This window comes from Bubalus bubalis, chromosome 1 (genome assembly GCF_019923935.1).
Source record: "Bubalus bubalis isolate 160015118507 breed Murrah chromosome 1, NDDB_SH_1, whole genome shotgun sequence".
NCBI lineage: Eukaryota > Metazoa > Chordata > Mammalia > Artiodactyla > Bovidae > Bubalus > Bubalus bubalis.
Window position 1 is genome coordinate 158,423,452 of NC_059157.1, and position 20,464 is coordinate 158,443,915.

General features: G+C 41.3%; 1 protein-coding gene across 6 annotated transcripts in view; it reads right to left on the reverse strand.

Annotated features, from left to right (window-relative positions):
* ARHGEF26 (Rho guanine nucleotide exchange factor 26) overlaps positions 1 to 20,464 on the reverse strand; it is a 138,966-nt gene that overhangs the window by 31,347 nt on the left and 87,155 nt on the right. For all 6 annotated transcript variants that reach the window (XM_044945648.2, XM_044945642.2, XM_044945634.2 and 3 more), the window contains 2 exons: positions 13,730 to 13,819; positions 7,832 to 7,986 (listed from right to left, as the gene is read on the reverse strand). In XM_044945648.2, the coding sequence (XP_044801583.2) occupies positions 7,832 to 7,986; positions 13,730 to 13,819 (245 nt within the window). The remainder of the gene's footprint in view (positions 1 to 7,831; positions 7,987 to 13,729; positions 13,820 to 20,464) is intronic.

Genomic DNA, 20,464 nt, shown 5'->3' on the forward strand with positions numbered 1-20,464 from the left:
ACGGAGTTCAAGTTATGTCAATATACACAATATTTATGGAACTAGGGATCAGGAAGTGGAAAGCTCCGGTCTTAAATATCTGAGGGAAGGAAATGTGAAAGGGAAACGCTCTTCCCCACACTCTGATGCTAGATTGGCTAAAGGTAGAGGAAGGCTCACAGTGCACCTTGGGACCCCTTCTAATTTCCTCTCATGACCAGTAAGACTATAAAAATATTCACTTAAACAAAAACCCTCTTTGAAAAATGTGTTATCAAAGCAAATAAAAAAAGGTGCCAGTTTCTAGGCTATTTTTCCAAGAACATTACAGGATTATAGAAAGGTAAAAATATTCTAGAAAAATGAAATTAAGAATTAATGAACATAAACTGTTAGAGGAGGTTCCGGAGTCAGACTCAGATGAGAATCCTGGCTTTGCTGAGAGACCTTGAAAAAGAGACTTTAATCTTTCTGCCTCAGTGTCCTCATCTGTAAAATGGAAGTAATACTTGATTACTGGGCTAACTCAATGACAGATTCACAAACACTCTGAGCACGGTGAATGGTAAACTATAATGCTCAATAATATAGGCTCTTACCATCATTATCACTACTACTACTCATCTAACCGTAGAGGATACCCCAAACCATCATGGATAGATCATTTGTAGGGATAGAATCTAGGAGAAACTGAAAAAAACACATCACAACATGATTGCATTTACTGGTATGATAAAAAGACTAGATTTCTACATTCCTTTGGTCTTGTGCCCAACACCCACACAAGGTCAATCTATCTGCAGCTCTAAATGTGCTCACGGGCACAGTGGGGCTGGTGGCAGCAAAAAGGCACAGCAAGCAATACACTCATGTGACCACACTGGAGGCCTAGCCCCAGCAAAGGGACGTGGGTTCTACATCTCCAGTCATTTCTGTCTTTTTTGAACCTACCCCCAACCCCATTTATCTTAAAGGCAATGTGTTAGTTCTTTTAAAGAGCTCTTGGGACTTCCTTGGCTGTACAGTGGTTAGGTCTCTGTGCTCCCACTGTAGGAGGCAACAGTTTAATCCCTGGTGAGAGAACTAAAATCCTGCAAGCCATACAGAGTGGCAAAAAAAAAAAAAAAAAAAAAAAAAAATTCTTTCTCTTTTCCAAACTATCCATTGTCAATTGAGCGTCTGTGGAAAAGAAGGCTTCCCAGTTGTGGCCGTAAATGTCTACTACCTAATCCTCTGCCATCTTCCCCTGCTTCACGGCTAAACTAAAACAATCATGGTTGTCCTATTCCTCTCTGCTATATGCTGGCTTTCCCAGCCTCCTTTGTAAGGTCAAGTCTTGTGACCCAAGACAGATGGGTAAAACACAAGAAGTCTTCTGAAGACTTGTCTGGGAAAGGTTCTCCTCTGCTGAGGAAAAGAAAAGGCACTTGAGAAGAGAGTCCCTTTGTGGTCAGGCTGTATGCCTTGCTCCCCTCCTATGTCCTTGAGTGAAATCATGATGCCTGGACTTGCAACCATGGCGCTATGTGCACACGGGGCAAAAGCGAACAGTGCACAGAGCACGGTGCGGCCAAAGAGTGGGAAGGGGCTTGGGTTACTGGTGAGCCCGCTCTAGGTCTTCACGTTTGGTGAGAGAGGCAAATGTCTTAATTGCTTGAGCCACTACAATTTGGGTATCCAGTTACATATAGCCAAGACCCTTCCTAAATAATTTAATAGTAAATTTCCCAAAGTGGAAGAGTATGCAGGGTTTCCCAAGCTCATCTGACTTCTTATGTGTGCGTGTGTGTGTGTGTATGTGTGTCTAATAAATGAACATTTTTATTGCTTAAACCCTTTTGTATGGGTAGCTCAAAACATTAGTTGACACAATAATACAAAATAAAAGCAAGTCAAAAAAAAAACAAAAACCAAAAACCCTTCCTTTGCAGAGCACAATTTTGCAAATACAATCCAAAGTGTTTTTCAGATTGAGGTTATATGTCATTTATGGGTAAGTTTACAGGTAAAATTCTAGAAGATGTGAGAAGCCACATGATAAAGCCCCAGATTTGTTTTTGCCCCGATTAATTAAGTGTGAATCTATAATGGAACAGAACACAAAAATCACATATCTTTTAAAAATAAAAGAGAATTCAAAGAACTTTTAGTTTGGGTGTGGAATGGGGGAAGGCCGCCCACTGAGTAATACTGTCACTCTGTTTATATTTAACCATCTTCACGACTGGTTCACATTTGACAGATATTTATTAAACGGTCATTATGGGCCAGGCAAAGGCTCAGCACTGAGGATGCAAAGGTCATCACGACAGACATGAGCACATAGTAACACAAATATTATGACAGAGAAAGTGCAGGGCTCTATGGGAACACAGAGCAGTGGAAATAAACCCACTCTGGAGGAATGGATAAGAGCTCCCAGTGGATGTGGCAATTAATCTACAACCTAAAGAATGAAAAGGACTTTGCCTAGAAAAGATCTGGAGTGGAATGGGGTTATGGGGTAGACAGGAGTATTTCAGGCAGAGAAAGAAGCATGTGCCAGGTTTGGGGGGCTAAAAAGGGGGGCATTATTCAGTGAGGCATTTATGCTGAGTGCAAGGTAAATCACGGAAAGGCTGTTTGCAAAGCACAAACTGAGTCTTTTAAAAAGCACACTGTGGCTGTGGAATGTAAACAAATGGAGGGATGGTGGCATGAATCCAGCTCTGGGCGAGTTCAAGGTGGCGGTACAAGGGCGTGGCAACAAGTGAGGTCAAAAGCTGATCCATCATGGGTAGAAGACTGGTGATTGGACAGATGGGGAGTACGATGAGGAAAAGGGCAAGGAGGGCTTCCAGGTTTACTGAGGAGCAACTGGGTGGATGGAGGCGCCTTTTACTAAGGAGGGAATAAACCCTGGAGAAGAGACAGTTTGAAACAGAAGATGTGTATATGAAGGTAACCTGTGAAACCCCCAAGAGCTCTTCAAGTCACATGACCATGATGACATTCAGAAGTGAATGAAAAATGGCATCGTGCATGCGTGTTAAGTCACTTCAGTCATATCTGACGCTTTGTGACCCCATGAACTGTAGCCCCCCAGGTACCTCTGTCCATGGCTTCTCCAGGGAAGAATACTGGAGTGGGTTGCTGTGCCCTCCTCCAAGAGATCTTCCTGACCCAGGGATTGGATCTGAGTCTCTTATGTCTCCCGCATTAGCAGGTGGGTTTTTTTTACCACTAGCACCACCTGGGAAGCTCATGAAAAATGGCATCAATGTTAAAAAAACAAGCAAACGTGTTCTAGAACTGGCTAAGACATTACAGCACACTCCTTCATTCTATGTTTAAGTGAGGCGGTGGTGATTGGCCAAGCAGTACAAGAGACTGAACTCTGGCCCCAAATATATGCTGAAACCTAAACTCCTGGTTCTGTGCACATGACCTGATTTGGAAATCAGGTCTTTCCAGATGGAATCTGTTAAGATGAGCCCATTCTGGAACCTAGAGTGGGCCTGGATCCCAGTAACTGGTGTTCTTACAAGGAGAGGGAGATTTTAAGACACACAGACACACAGGAGAGAAGAAAGCCAGTTGAAGGTGAAGGCAGAGATTGGAGCCACCAAGAGCAGAGGCAAGGAAGGATTTGCTCCTGGATCCTTTGGAGGTGTGTAGCCCTGCCAGCTTCCTGATTTCAGAATACTGCCTGCATGACCATGAAAGACTAAATGCCTATTTTAAGCCACCCAGTTTATGGTACTTTACTACAGCAGCTGTGGAAACGATTACAGGGAGGAAGACTTTGTTTTAGCTTCAGAAGAAATTGGAAAGGAAGGCCTAAGGTAGATATAAGGCACTGAATGAGACTGGCAAGACCATTGCAAACTAAGTGTTTGGGGAGTCTGGCCCAAGTACTTAGGTCTTGAATTCAGTTTTTATATTTCAAAACTGAGGGCAATAGTACTTACTCTGTCAAGTTGCACATGGGGGTATAGTCTGTGCACTGTCATGGATAATTAATTATAAATATGCTATCGCAAGGCACAAATTAGATATTACATATATTTGTATAGATTATTCTGAGCAACTTCACTTTCACTTTTCACTTTCATGCACTGGAGAAGGAAATGGCAACCCACTCCAGTGTTCTTGCCTGGAGAATCCCAGGGACGGGGGAGCCTGGTGGGCTGCCGTCTATGCGGTCGCACAGAGTCGGACACGACTGAAGCAACTTAGCAGCAGCAGCAGCAGCAGCAGCATATAGATTATTCAGTAATCTATGAACATGACATGGCAATCCCTTCCTCTTTTATTATAATATTACTGCTATTGCCATGTCGAGTCTGATAGATCTGTACATATTCATTCCTCTGAAGGCAAAGCTGGTTGCAATCTGCCATCATTCTAGCACAGTGATCCTCAACTGGGAGACATTTTTGGTTGTCACAGTACAAAGGGGGTCCTACTAGCAAGCAGTAGGCAGAGGCCAGGGAGGCTGCTAAAACATTCTACACAGAATACGGCACCGCCCCCCACCCCCGCCACCCCGCAACAAAGAACTGTCCAGCCTCAACTGTGCCTCTAAACTCTGATCTGGAAGCACCCGACAACCTGCAGCCAAGCTTCAGGTACCAAGAATACACTTTCTCATCCACAGCAGTAAAACTGATCACATATTCTTCTGAAATGTGACACAAAAGACTATTAATACAGTGACTCACAAGTAGCCCGGAGCTAATGGAAACTTAAGTTCTTCTTGATATCCTAAAAAAGAGTGAGGATTCCTGTCTTAGAAGCAGCTAGTGACCATGCCGCTCTGAAAGCACCAGCGGGGATACATATACACATGCTGCAAAGCCGAGGCATCCACACACCCCACCCGTCAGCATAAACCCTCTGCCAGACTGGATTGGAGGAGGAACAGCAACTGTCCTCCCCAACAGTCCCTCCCAGTAGCTGGGAAACCTCCCTGAAGCTCAGAAACCACTGGAGACCCAGCAGCTGAGCTTCCTGACTGAACCCTGGAATTATACATTAAGCAGTGGGTAGCTGGATCAGTCCCATAGCGCTGGCACAGGTAGTTGGTTATCTTTTATCTGGACCTTGTAGCCAAGCCTGAAGTACTGCCTCGTTCAAAGCTGCTGTATCTTCTCTGTGGCTGCCTCTGGCATGCGAAGCATTTGTAGTTGCCTCCTTGTAGCTATAATGTAAATACGGCTGTGCATACTGTACATTTTTAACCAAGCCTGTTTATCAAGCCTCTGTGGTCTGCTTGTCTCCCTCACCATGTATTCAAGTCATAAACAACTTGAACCTCCAGTGCTATTCTTGGAGTCAAGAGCACCTTAGAAATAGGATGAGCTAATTGTTAAGGGCAAGAAAACCCCAATTTTGGTAAAGGCAAAGTTAGGTACTCAGGGTTGCCCTCTCTGCTGAAGCTGTATGATTTTCTTTTATTGACAAAGAAGTTCAAACATATCTAAGGAAATAAATGTGGGATAGCTCACAGTACAACATTAAATGGAAAAATCTCCCATGGAGGGCAAAGCACACTCCTAAGTAGAACAGCACGTAAGTTAATTCTAACTTTGAAAAGTCTGTATTTATTGGTTTCTAGGCAAGTTCAAGGATAAAAGTTGTGCCATACTGGTTTAAATACCCTGAATGTTTTCATCACCATAATCAAAACTACATTTACATTTAAAATTGGCTTGGTACTGCCAATGTATCTTTTATCATCAAAATCAAAAGTTAGTTAAAGCTTTTAGTCCATTGAGACAGAGCAAATATTTCAACAGATGGAAAATGTTAAAAGTCAAGAATTCTGGCATTTGAAGATTCATATATAATTACCCTCCTCTAAAAACAAAACATCATGAAGAAAGCCAAAGAAACATGCTATCTCATAGGAAACCAACAATAAAACACAAAAATACAAAAATTACAATTCCTCTCCAATCGGTAAAATAAAATTTACTGAGCTACTTGAGCTTTTTAAACTGCTCCAGATAACAAAGATAATTTCTTCTTGAAGCTATGGGAACACTATTTTCCTAAGTATGAAAAATACTCATCAGCATCTTAATGTATTCATACAGACACATGGCTTTTCAGGGCAGAACACACAAAATTTTCATGTCACGTTGACAACCAAGCTGCTGAAGCAATTCATAATACAGTCTGATTTGAAGGAGCAGAAAGAAAAGCTCAGCCTCTGTTTCAATTCAGTTTGAAAAAGGAGAATTCAAATAACTATTTCATGATAATTTGGACATTAAATTTATATATTCATAGAAGCCTGTTTCCACGATTCCCTTTGGGCAGTAGTGTGTAGTGTTAGTCGCTCAGTCGTGTCCAACTCTGTGCGACCCCACAGACTGTAGCCCACCAGGCTCCTCTGTCCATGGGGCTTCTCTGGTGGCTCAGACGGTAAAGAATCTGCCTGCAATGCAGGAGACCCAGGTTCTATGCCTGGGCTGGGGAGATCCCCTGGAGAAGGGAATGACAACCTACTCCAGTATTCTTGCCTGGAGAATTCCATGATTCCCTCTATCTTGTCTAAACCGTACCCTGTGAACTAATAACTGCTATTCCTATTATATGCCATCAAGTCAGCCTACCTTCATCACCTTCATATACGGAAACAAAAACCCCACAGATTTATATTTTAATTCTAAGCTCATATTCTGGGAAAGATAGACTGTCTACAGAGAAATAGCAGGAAGACATTTTATAATCCTACCTATGTAGAGTACATTTAATAAAGAATGCTCCCTAGGGCTTCCCTAGTGGATCAGTAGTAAAGAATCCACCTGCCAATGCAGAAGATAATGGGTTCGATCCCTGATCTGGGAAGACCTGACATTTCAAGAAGCCACTAAGCCCATGGGCTACAACTATTGAGCCTGTGCCCTAGAGCCTGGGAACCATAACTACTGAGCTCTCACACTGCAATTACTGAAGCCCGTGTGCCCTAGAGCCTTGCTCTGCAAGAAGAGAAGCCACCGCAATGAGAAGCCCACACACTGCAACAACAGAGTAGCTCTCATTGGCCACAACTAGAGAAAAGCCTGTGCAGCAATGAGACCCAGCACAGCATAAATAAATAAATAAATAAAGTTAAAAAAAAAAAGAAATGCTTCCTAGAGAAAGGCAGTGCTAAGGGCCAAGGAGCGTGTGTATGTGTGTTTTGAGTGGGGACAGTTAGAACAAATGTCAGGAAAAAAAGGCTTGTACAGTAGTCCTCCTGGAAGTTTCCCTAGAGTAGGCCCTGACTCCACAACCAGAAGTCTAAAGTAAGAAGAAAAAACACTCTGCCAACCATGAGACTGACTTTCTTCCCCAAAGAGGGGAGTACTGGAGCATTGCTAATGTCTTCCCCATTGCGGGGAAACTTTTTTGGACTAACAATTTTTAAGAACACTGGATTTTAAATTAAGCTACAAGAAGCATTAGAGTTGCACTTCAGCTTGCTCTCAATCACAGCAACTTTTACCTGTTTCATACAAAGGTCCTACAGCAGAAGTGTGAAAAATGCTGACAGAGAATAATACCATTGAATAATACCATTGCCTCCCTAGGGATGTCAAGAGAATCCAAGGACATAAACGTGTGAAATGCTTAGCACAGAGGTTTGCAGGCTATCAAAGCTCAGCAGCGGTTGGCTAGAACGATGATGCCGATAACAATTCAAATCTGCTGCAGAGGTAATTTAAAGAAAATGAAGCACAGATGTTCGTATGATTCCCTGTATAGAAATTTTACACTTAACATCTCAAAAGCTTTTAAAAGATGATCACCTTCAATAGTTGCTTGCACCACAGAGTTTTAAAACTGGATGTACAGAGGGCAATGCCACAAAAAGGCTTACCTCTTCTTCTTGGTGATAATGAGCACATCATTAAAAAGGAAGAAGTAGACTTGCTGTTTGGACGTCCTTTTTGAGAAAAGCACCGTGTCTTCCACGTAGGCTGTCAACTCACCTCGTTTTACCAACCACCGGGAAGAAGAGACTAGAGGAAAAGGCTACAAAGAGAGAAACACTCAGTACCCAAAGCCAAAGTTAAGTCTTTTTAGGATTATTGAAAGTAAAGTATAGGGGAACACATGTATACCTGTGGCGGATTCATTTTGATATTTGGCAAAACTAATACAGTTATGTAAAGTTTAAAAATAAAATAAAATTAAAAAAATAAAATAAAATAAAACTTACATTCAAACAAATGATATGCCATTATTTTATAATAGTTCATATAATAGGTACATAATGGTAAAAACATAATTAGGGAACACATTCTTCAAGAGAAAATCAAAAGGAACAACTTATTTTCCAATATAAAAAAACTATTAATATTAACTTGTCTATATAAAAACTAAAAGTCAGAAAACGTTACTGGGTCAACCAGAAACTGTTACCCTTCCATTAACTCTCAACTTTTTGAAAAAGACGACTGATAAGAAGTCACTTAAAAACGAAAAACCTCAAAATGAAATGTATTGGTATCAACTGCAGCCATTTCAAATACCACAAATCAGAATCTAAATATACCAAAAAATATTGATAACTGTACTTAAAAAGAGACAAATGTAAAATAAGAGATAAATATAAAGGTCTGCATTCAATTCATGAATTAAAAAGACTTTATTCAAAAGGAAAGAAAAAAAAAATCCCTGCAAATGTATGTTATGTCTATTGATTATCTACTTAGCTGTATTCTGGAGAACACCTATTCTTAAAAGTTTATGGTAGTTTCCCTCATGGAAGTTAGTCCCTGAAAGCATCATGCCACTTTCTGGTTGTGAAAATGAACTTCTTCCAGAATAATCCATCTTAATCTCATAGAAAAGGCTATATTCAAGGAATCACATATTGCCTTTTCTTTATTCAGTTTACAGTTTCCAACTGGAAAACTCTCAAAACCTCAGAATAATCCTTACCCTTGAGAGTTCTTTTTTTTTTTTAATTACCAGAAATGCTTACTGCCAAAAATCTGATTTAAAACACGACATCCATAAAATAAGCAAAAGTTCTTGGACACACAAAAGATAACTCTAGTCAGTGTGGTGCAACCAAATGTCAACCATTTCAGAGAATAATGATTAAAAATAGCCAAAGGAAATTGAGGATATAAGGGAGGAAATTTGAAGGCTAAGAAAGGATTTCATTTCTGTTTTTTTAATTTATAAAGGACGTTTCTAAGAAGTCTGCTCACCAATGTATACTTTTTTGGTTGGCCAAAAAGTTCTTTCAGTTTTTAAGTAAAAATAAAAGACACATTTTTCATTCTCATCAAGAACTTTACTGAACAGAATATTCACCATTTTGTTCCACTATCATCTGTCATTTTTCAGGCAACTTCATAATTTCATCTTCCCAAAACTTTTAATTTTTTTAGGCAAAGAACTAAGTGCCTAGAATTGAAATTTTTTTCCATTAAGAGAATTTTGTAAAGAATGAAATAGATGGAAATTCAAAGGTGCAATGTCTGGTGAATATGGCAGATGAATCAGAACCTCCCAGCCAAGTTCTAACAGTTTTTGCCTGGTCATCAAAGAAACAGGCGGTCTTGCGTTATTCTGATGAAAGATTATGTGCTTTCTGTTGACTAATTCTGGTCACTTTGTGTCGAGTGCAGGTTTCAGTTGGTCTAACTGGGAGCAGTACTTGTTGGAATCAATCCTTTGGTTTTCTGGAAGGAGTGCATAAGAGAGGTGAGCCAATCCAATCCCATCATACACACAACATCACCTTCTTTGAATGAAGACCAGCCTTTGGTATAGTTGGTGGTGGTTTATCATTTGTCCAGTGATTTCTTCCATTTATGTGCAATGTTCACTTTTCATCGCCCATCACAAAAATGGGGCATTTTCATTATTTAAGTAGAGAATGGCATGGGGAAAGACGGTCAAGAAGTTTTTTTTTTTCATTTTAACTTATGTGGAACCCAAACATCAAAGCAATTAATATAATCAAACTGGTGTACATCATTTTCAATGCTTGACTTGGATATTTTGTGTATGTCAGCTATCCCCCATGTGGTATAACATTGAGCTTTCTTAATTAATGTCTTGATTTGGTCGCTATCAATTTCAACTGGTCTATAATCCAGCAAGAAACTTCACAAACCACATCTGATATATTCAGTCAGTCACAGCACCTTCTCCATATACCGCACCAATCTTTTTTTATTTTTGCATTTTAGTCGCACTTTTACCTTTCCTGAAATAATAAGGCATAATATGCAGAAAATGTTGCTTTTTCTTCCATCTTCACTATTAAAATGGCTACACAAAAATTTATCAATTTTGATAAGTTTTTTTTCTAAATGCACACTGATGTGCCAGCTGTCACAGTGCAATCTAGCAAAGTTGTTTTGAATTAAGTTAAAGACAACCAAGCATTATTAGAGCTATCTTGTGAAAAAAACAAACAAAAAAAACATTTTGGCCAATCCATATTTTCCTGAAGATTTAACCAAGGAAGATGAAAGATTATGGCTGATGTTAAAATTTCAAAAGTGTCTAATAAAAGAGTTCATATAGTTGTCAACCTCCAAAGTCAAATCAGTCTATGGCTGAGACTTAAAAGGTGACAGAGAGGTTACTTCAATAATTTAGGAGGACCCCCACCAGCAAACACGAGAGGTCACAAATAATCAGTGTCAGGTTAGGTCCTGCCACAGGACTATAATTACAAGATAACACTGCAATCGTGCCATAGACTGTATAAGACGAATCAATGAGAGTAGTATGTACATGCCACCCTATGCCTATTCTTAGTTTAGAGGACAAGGGGAGAAAAAAGTTTTTTAAACTCTTATTCTTGAAATAGACTGAGTTTTTCTTTTGTCTTATTTTTTAGATTGAGTTTTATTTTTGCATTTTGGCAACCCACTCCAATGTTCTTGCCTGGAGAATCCCAGGGACGGGGGAGCCTGGTGGGCTGCCGTCTATGGGGTCGCACAGAGTTGGACACGACTGAAGCAACTTAGCAGCAGCAGCAGCATAACCCACTAGGCAAGAATAAATTTCCCATGTATATCTAAAATTGACAGTGGCTTTCTCCAAAGAAGACATAGAAATGGCCAAGAAGCACATGGAAAGATGTTCAACATCACTAGTTATTAGAGAAATGCAAATTAAAACTACAAGAAGGACTTCCCTGGTGGTATAGTGGATAGGAATCCATCTGCCAATGCAGGGGACACAGGTTCAATCCCTCTGGGAAGATTCCACATGCTGGGGGACAGCTGAGCCCATGCACCACAACTACTGAGCCTGTGCTCTAGAGCTTGCGAGCTACAACTACTGATACTGAGCCCACGTGTTCCAACTACTGAGCTTGTGTGCCACGCCTACTAAAGCCCACACTCCTAGAGCCTGGGATCTGCAACAAGAGAAGCCACCGAAATGAGCCCATGCACTTCAATGAAGAGTGGCTCCCACACACTGCAACTACAGAAAGCTCACACATGGCAATGAAGACCCCGAGCAGTCAAAAAGAAAGAAAGAAAGAAAATATTACAATGAGGTATTACCTCACACTGCTCAAAATGGCCATCATCAAAATTTATACAAACAGTAAATGCTGGAAAGGGTGTATAGGAATTCTACACTGTTGGTGGGAATGTAGATTTGTACAGCCACTATGGAGAAGTGTGGAGTTTCCTAACTAACAGTATGGAGGTTCCTGAAAAAATAAAAATAGATCTGCCATATGAACCAGTAATCCCATTTTTTGGCATATACCCTGAAGAAACCATAATTTGAAAGGATGCATGCACCCTGATGTTCACTGCAGCATTACTGACGATAGTCAGGACATGGAAGCAACCTAAATGTCCATTGACCAAAGAATGGATAAAGAATATGTGGTACATATATACAATGGGGTATTACTCAGCCAAAAATAGGAACGAAATAGTGCCATTTGTAGAAACGTGGATGAACCTAGGGACTGTCATACAGGGTGAAATAAGTCATAAAGAGAAAAGCAAATACTGTATAATATCACTTATATGTGGAATCTAGAAAAATGGTAGGGATGAATTTATTTGCAAAGCAGGAATAGAGACACAGACTTACGGTTACCAAGGGTTGAAGGGAGAGCGGGATGAACTGGGAGACTGAAGTTGACATATATACACTACTATGTATAAAATTGGAAAAGGCAATGGCACCCTACTCCAGTACTCTTGCCTGGAAAATCCCATGGATGGAGGAGCCTGGTAGGCTGAGGTCCATGGGGTCGCTAAGAGCGATTTCACTGTCACTTTTCACTTTCATGCATTGGAGAAGGAAATGGCGACCCACTCCAGTGTTCTTGCCTGGAGAATCGCAGGGATGGGGGAGCCTGGTGGGCTGCCGTCTATGGGGTCACACAGAGTCGGACACGACTGAAGTGACTTAGCAGCAGCAGCATGCATAAAATAAATAACTAATGAGAATCTACTGTACAGCACAGGGAACTCTATTCAATACTCAATAACAGGAAGAGGGCATTATAACAGAAGTGTGTGTGTTGTTTTTAGCGAGTACTCAGCATCTTCTATGAAAAATCATGGGTCATGTTTCTGCATTTAAAATGTTACAGTCAGGATGTCATAGTGGAATAGTTTACATTAATCTTCAAGTCAGGACATCTAGACCCTAGTCCTGATTCTGCCACCATAAGTCAAACGACCCTATTAGTGATTAATTATTCTCTGGGCTGTATTTTCCTCATTTATAAAAGGGTGTATCAGTGACCCTCAAACCATATGACACAGTAGAGTTATCTGCATAAAGCCGTCATCATTCTAATTCCACTGCACAAATGAGGAACCCGTTCACTATGAAAAAATATGACCTGTCACTTTAAGCTACTTAATTAAATTCAAGAGGCATCAAAAGAAATAAAATCACAACCATGAGCACTCACATCCATTAAGGATTCAACTGTGAGCAACAAAGGACTTGACAATGGCCTAGCCTGGCCATTGTCATTTCCTTCTTTGTTTATCCTCTCATTTGCCCCGAGCAGTAAGACACAAGGAGCAATACGTAGCACATAGGCAAAAAAAAAAAAAAAATTATGTTAAGAAAAACAAATGTGAAAAGAATAATCCACTAATAATCCTTTTTGCCAACTGGGAAAGGAGCCCCCTTATTTGATTGAGGAGAAATATCCTAGTCCAGCTCATGGGATACCACTATTTTGCAGGACACTTTGGCTCAGAGAGCAAATAATCTGCCGACAATGCAGGAGACTCAGGTTCAATCCCTGGGTTGGGAAGATCCCCTGGAGACGGGAATAGCCACCCACTCCAGTATTCTTGCCTGGAAAATTCCATAGACAAAGCGGCCTGCTGGGCTACAGTCCATACAGTCCATGGAATTAAGCGTTGGACATGACTGAGCAACCAACACTTTCACTTTTATTTTTTTGGAGAATAGGAAAGAAATCTCCTTTCCAATCTAAAAATTCTATCATTTTATTACGTTTCCTCAAGTTTGATCTCTTCCGAGGAAGAAAAAAAAAAGTTCTAGTTAGATAATACCTAACTCAGTGGTTTAGAGAAAGGTCACTTTATCTGGGTTAAGCAAGAGCAGAATTACCCACAACAAAGTATCTGCTGCTCTGCCTGCCAGCCTCTGTGTAATCCATTTATGGCCCCGCTCTGACAAGCAAATTCCTCCACACTTTGTTACTCTCCACTATCTCCCTATTCACTGAAGATTTCAACAAAAGCAGTAATAAATCTGTTTATGAAGAAGTACGAGAGAGTACCTTAATTTTAAATTCCAGCTGGGAGTTAATTGTGTACATCATTTCTGTCCTTTCCATCTTCCGGGCTCCTTCATTGCAGAGTCGCACCAACTGGAAACAGAATAATCAGGGAGGGTTAAGAGGTGAAGGAGAGAAACCTCACTTTCAAATGCAGATCTTGCAGGAAATAATTAGCACTTTGGAAAACTCCAGACAGTTCAAGAATTTACAGCTTCACAGTCGAGATTCTGTACCCAGTGGGAAGTGGTGTCATTAGGATGTGCAGACAGAGGAAGAGTGTCCTGAGAATTTTCAGGGACAGACGGCCTCGTGTTATGTGTGTTACCACATGACACGCTTCACATACATGAGGCAGGCTCATTGCGTGGTCCAATCTGTCCGTTCTGCCCCTGCTCCTTGCCTTCACCCATGGGAACCCCACCAACTTCAGGGCAAGCTGCACCTCTCTCTCCTCTTCAAATCAGAGCAGCTGAGGGCAGAATACTGGACTTCAAAGACAAATTCTCAGCTGAATGCTATGCTCAAAACATGTGACGGGTAACCTGGATGCTGGAAGAGGACAGCCTTCCGCTGGAACCTAATAGTCAGTGACTCTTCAACCTGAGGGGAATGCAGTTTAATTAGCACTACTGAGTTATCTACAAATAGATGGACTAGTAGTCCTTGGATGAGTAGTTGTGATACTGTGATTTGTAATAAAACAGATATTTTTGTCTTTTATCCACTGTTTCTGGCACATGGCTCCTAAAACCCTTGTAATGTCCTATATAAGAGCCTTGGGGGCTTCTCTGGCTATAATTTAGTATTGTTACCAGTTTCTGAAATAGCTCCAGGACATAAAAGTGAAGTGGGTATCTTCTGTTATTCATAACAAGCCGCTTTCAACCTTGTCTGAATTTATATTAATAAGGCAACTTTCAGAAAGTCCCTAAAGATGGGGTTGGTTGCCAGGGGAACCATTCAAATAATTAGAGAAAAGACTGGAACTTTCAGGCCTACCACCTGACATCCAGGGAGGAAAGAGGGGCTAGATATGACTTGATCACTACTGAGCAGTGGTTTACTAAATCATGCCCATGTAAAGAAGCCTCCATAAAAACCGCTGAATTTTGGAATGGGGAGAATTTCCAGGTTGGTAAGAAGATGGCCATCTCAAACTCTGAGGACAGGACATCTGGAGCTTGGGACCCAGGACATCCGGAGCTTGGGACCCTTCTGGACCTCACCCTATCTCTTCCTCTGGTTGTTCACTCATATTCCTCAGCATCCTTTGTAACAAACCACTAATCTAGTAAGTAAACTGTTTTCCTGAGTTCTATGAGCCCCTCGAGCAAGTTAATCAAACCTAAGCGGGGGGTGGGTGGTGGGAACTTCTGATTTATAACCAGTGGGTCAGAAGCACAGGTAACAGCCTGGACTTGTGAAGAGTAACTAGAGTGAAGTGTGGGGTGTGGCCTGCTGGGCCTGAGTCCTTATCCTGTGGGATGGGCTATCTCCAGGGGGAGTGAAAACTGAATTGAATAGAGTAAGCCATGTGGGCTTCCCAGGTGGCACTAATGGTAAGGAACCTGCCTGCCAATGCAGGCAGACGTGAGACACGCATTGGATCCTTGAGTTGGGAAGATCCCCTGGAGGAGGGCACGGCAACCCACTCCAGTACTCTTGCCTGGAGAATCCATGGACAGAGGAGCCTGGTGGGCGACAGAGTCCATGGGGCCACACAGAGTTGGACACGGCTGAAGTGATTTAGCACGCAGGCATGCACAAGCCACCCAGCTGGTTGGGCAGAATTGCTCAATGTGGGGAAAGCCTGCACACATTTGGTGACCACAGTGTCAGAAGTGAAGTGTTCTGTGGGTAAAGTATTGAGCACAGAGGATCCACCCAAGAGTTTCTCCTTTATATTGTACTTAATATATAATTATTAGTTTGCTGACCTAAATCAAAAGAAATTTTGTATTGTTAATTTCTCATTAACTGAAAAATCTGCAAAACATGCCCATAACAAGGATCATTGGCCATAAAGACAGTGTGATTGTTAAAAACAGAAGCTAGAAATTCTGGTTAGATTCACTTTAATATTGGTGCTTTATTATAATGTAGCTCCCACTATCAAAAGAAATGTTAACACATAAGTAAACAAAACAGGCCATAAAAGGCTCTGACCTAATCCTACTTCATGGAGGTAACTGGAAACAAGATGGGTTACACTCTTCCTCTTTTTTTCCCATGATTATATGAACATATAAGTACATACATATAATGTGTAAAAATTCTTTTATTTTTGTAAATGGATCGCCGAATGCTTGTTTGTGACTTAATTTTTTCACTTGACAATATTTCTCCTTATAACATTCACTGAAAAACAAGTTTATTTTGTACCTGGTATGTGTCAGGTGCTAGGGTAGCCACATTTAAGATACAATCCCTATTGTCATAAAAGAAGGTCAGACACAATAATCAGAGACTGAAATCTTAAGAAAGAAACTGGGGGGCAGGGGTCCAGGGAGGAAGAAGGTGGGGAGAGAGGCGGGCCCTCTCCTTCGAGTCCCTCTGAGCTGCACCGAAGGACAAAGGTAGTGGTAGCACACAATCAAGGGACGGCACTGGTCCAGGCAGAGTGAACATCAGCAGCAGACTGCTGTGTGCCTGAGACAGTAAGATCCTGACGCAGGAAAATGGCACAAGAGGAAACTGAAGGACCAGCCAGGGTCAAAGCATGCAGGTTCTTTCGGCATGTGGGTTGTATTCTAAGTGCAAAAAGAAGCCACCAGCAGGCTTTCAGCAAAGCAGTGGCAGGATGCAATACACGCTGTGAGCACATGTGCTTTCACAGCGCACCTATTCCATTCCCAATTGATGGACGCTTGGACGATTTCCAATCACTTAACAGATATTCTGGGCTTAAAGTGTATGCCTATCTTCAGTTCCAGCACATCTTTAGGTCCCAGTGGTATGAAGAGTTTACTGATGCAGGGACTGATGGTCCACCTGATCAAAGCTAGGAGCTGAGGGACTTCCCTGCTGGTCCAAAGAATCTGCCTTCCAATGCAGGGGACACAGGTCCGATCCCTGGTCGGGCAACTAAGACCCTACATGCCTTGGGGCAACTAGAGTGCCCGCTCACTAACTACTGAGCCCGCACACCACAACTAGAGATGCCCATGTGCTGCACCAAGGAAAGACTGCACACCTCAACAAAGACCCAGCACAGCCAAAAAAGACAACTCAGAAAGCTCAGAGCCAAAAACATTCTGGCTGGGCTTAGGGGCAACCTGCAGTTAAAGTATCCTAAAAGGTTTCAGACAGATAAATAGCTGAGCTGCTTGGGACATTTTTAAGATTTCTTTTATTTGTAGTTCCCCAATCTGTGTTCCCAGACTTCCATCGTGGTCTGCTCCCCAAGCTCTACCTCCAGCTACCTGGATGGTATCTCTTCTCAGATGTACCACTGCTGTCTGAAACTCAAAATGGGAATGCCCAAACCTGAACACCATCTTCATCTCTCCCTGTTCCAGCCCCATGTTCTCTATGTCAGTGACTGACCCCAGCATAATCCATTTCCCCAAGTCAAAAAGCTAGGCCCTCACCACTCAGGTGTGCCCCTCTCCCTTGTCCTCTATCCAAACAGTTCATAGTATCTCCTTAATGCTGTGACCTCCAGAAAAACATGTTCAGTCTTTATAAGTTCAAATCTGATCATGTTACTCCTCAGCTTGAAATCTTTAAAAGGCTCTTTGAAGCTTCCAGAATTAAGTCTCACTAAGACCAGGATCTGGCACCTACTTACCAGATCCTACTTCTGCTATCTTGGGCCTCAGTGCTACTGAATGTCTTGCCAAAGGCCCTCCCTCTCCCATGTCCTTCACACTTTTGATGTGTTTCCCTCCACCTGAATGCCCTTCACCCCACTCTGTCCAACTGACTCCTTCTTATCTAGATTTATACCACTCTATTTGCCTTTCAGATCTCATCTTGGGTATTACTTTTCTTAAAAGACTGGAGAACAGAGACCGAAATGTCCATATCTGTTAGTTAAGTGCCTGGCCCAGTGCCTAAGACAGAAGGAATACTCAGCAAATAGCAAATGTTAATGTGTAAACTTTAAGAATTCTTAAAGAGATGGGAATACCAGATCACCTTACCTGCCTCCTGAAAAACCTGTATGCAGGTCAAGAAGCAAGAGTTAGAACTGGACATGGAACAACAGACTGGTTCCAAATCAGGAAAGCAGTACGTCAAGGCTGTATATTGTCACCCTGCTTATTTAACTTATATGCAGAGTACATCATGTAAAATGCCAGGCTGGATGAAGCACAAGCTGGAATCAAGATGGTAGGGAGAAATATCAATACCTCAGATATGCAGATAATAGCACCCTAATGGCAGAAAGCGAAGAGGAACTAAAGAGCCTCTTAATGAAGGTGAAACAAGAGAATGAAAAAGCTGGCTTGAAACTCAGCATTCAAAAAACTAAGATTATGGAATCCAGTACCATCACTTCATGGCGAATAGATGGGGAAAAAGTGAAAACAGCGACAGACTTTATTTTCTTGGGCTCCAAAATCACTGCAGATGGTGACTGCAGCCACGAAATGAAAAGACACTTGCTCCTTGGAAGGAAAGTTATGACCAACCTAGACAGTGTATTAAAAGCAGAAACATCACTTTGCTGACAAAGGTTTGTCTAGTCAAAGCTATACTTTTTCCAGTATCATGTATGGATGTGAGAGTTGGACCATAAAGAAGGCTGAGTGCCAAAGAATTGATGCTTTTGAACTGTGATGCTGGAGAAGACTCTTGAGAGTCCCTTGGACTCCAAGGAGATCAAACAGTCAATCCTAAAGGAAATCAGTCCTGAATATTCATTGGAAGGACTGATGCTAAAGGTGAAGCTCCAATACTTTGGCCACATGATGCAAAGAGCTGACTCATTGGAAAAGCCCCTGATGCTGGGAAAGATTGGGGGTAGGAGGACAAGGGGCAACAGAGGATGAGATGGTTGGATGGCATCATCAACTCAATGGACATGAGTTTGAGCAAACTCTTGGAGATAGTGAAGGACAGGAAGCCTGGCATGCTGCAGTACACGGGGTTGCAAAGAGTAGGACACAACTGAACAACAATGCATAAACTGCATTCAGAGATCATTTACAAATACTTTAAAAAAAGGGGGGGACATATAGACCAATGGAACAAGATAGAAAGCCCAGAGATAAACCCAGGTATCTATGGGCACCTTACCTTTGACAAAGGAGGCAAGAATATAAAATGGGGAAAAAATAGTCTCTTCAATAAGTGGTGCTAGGGAAACTAGACAGCTACATGTAAAAGAATGAAATCAGAACACTTCCTAACCCTATACACAAAGATAAACTCAAAATGAATTAAGACCTAAATATAAGACCAGAAACTATAAAATTTTTAGAGAAAAACATAGGCAGAACAATGTATAATATAAAACATAGAAAGATCCTCTATTACCCACCTCCTAGAATACTGGAAATAAAAACAAAAATAAACCAGTGGAACTTAATTAAGCTTAAAAGCTTTTGCACAGCAAAGAAACTACAAACAAGGTGAAAAGACAGCCCTTAGAATGAGAGAAAATACTAGCAAATGAACTAACTGACAAAGGATTGATTTCCAAAATAGATAAGCAGCTCCTACAACTGAATACCAGAAAAACACAATCAAATAGTGGGCAAAAGACCTAAAGAGACATTTCTCCAAAGAAGACTTACAAATGTCTAACAAACATATGAAAAGATGCTCAACATCAAATTGCAAATCAAAACTACAATGAGGTATCACCTCACACCAGTCAGAATGGCCATGATCAAAAAGTCTACAAACAATAAATGCTGGAGAGGGTGTGGAGAAAAGGGAACCGTTTTGCAATGTTGGTGGGAATGTAAATTGATACAGCCACTATGGAAGACAGTATGGAGTTTCCTCAAAAAACTGGGAGTAGAACTACCATATGATCCAGCAACCCCACTATTGGTCATATACCCTGAGGAAACCAAAACTGAAAAAGGCACATGTACCCCAATGTTCACTGCCAACACTATTTATATAATAGCTAATACATGGTAGCCACCTAGATAGCCAACATCAGATGAATGGATAAAGAATTTGGTACATGTATACAATAGAATATTACTTAGCCATAAAAAATGAATCCATTTGAGTCGGTTCTAATGAGCTGGAAGAACCTACAACTTATTATACGGAGTGAAGTAAGTCAGAAAAACAAATATCGTATATTTCTCATATATATGGAATCTAGAAAGACAGTACTGACGAACCTATTTACACGGCAACAGTGGAGATACAGACATAGAGAACAGACTTATGGACATGGGTTAGGAGCAGGAAGGTGAGGGTATGACAAATGCTGAGAGAGTACAGAAGCATATACCCTACTATGTATAAAATAGGTAACCAATGGGAATTTGCTGTATGATGCAAGGAACTCAAACCAGGGCTTTGTAACAACCTAGAGGGGTGAGAAAGGATGGGAGGTGGGAGGGAATTTAAAGAGGGAGGGGACACATGTATACCTGTGGCTGACACATGTTGATGTATGGCAGAAGCCAACGCAATATTGTGAAGCAATTTTCCTTCAATTAAAAACAAATAAGTTTGGGGGAAAAAAAGGTGGGGAGACAAACTCATTGTAAAAGACCCTGATGCTGGGAAAGACTGAAGGCAAAAGGAGAAGGGAGTAGC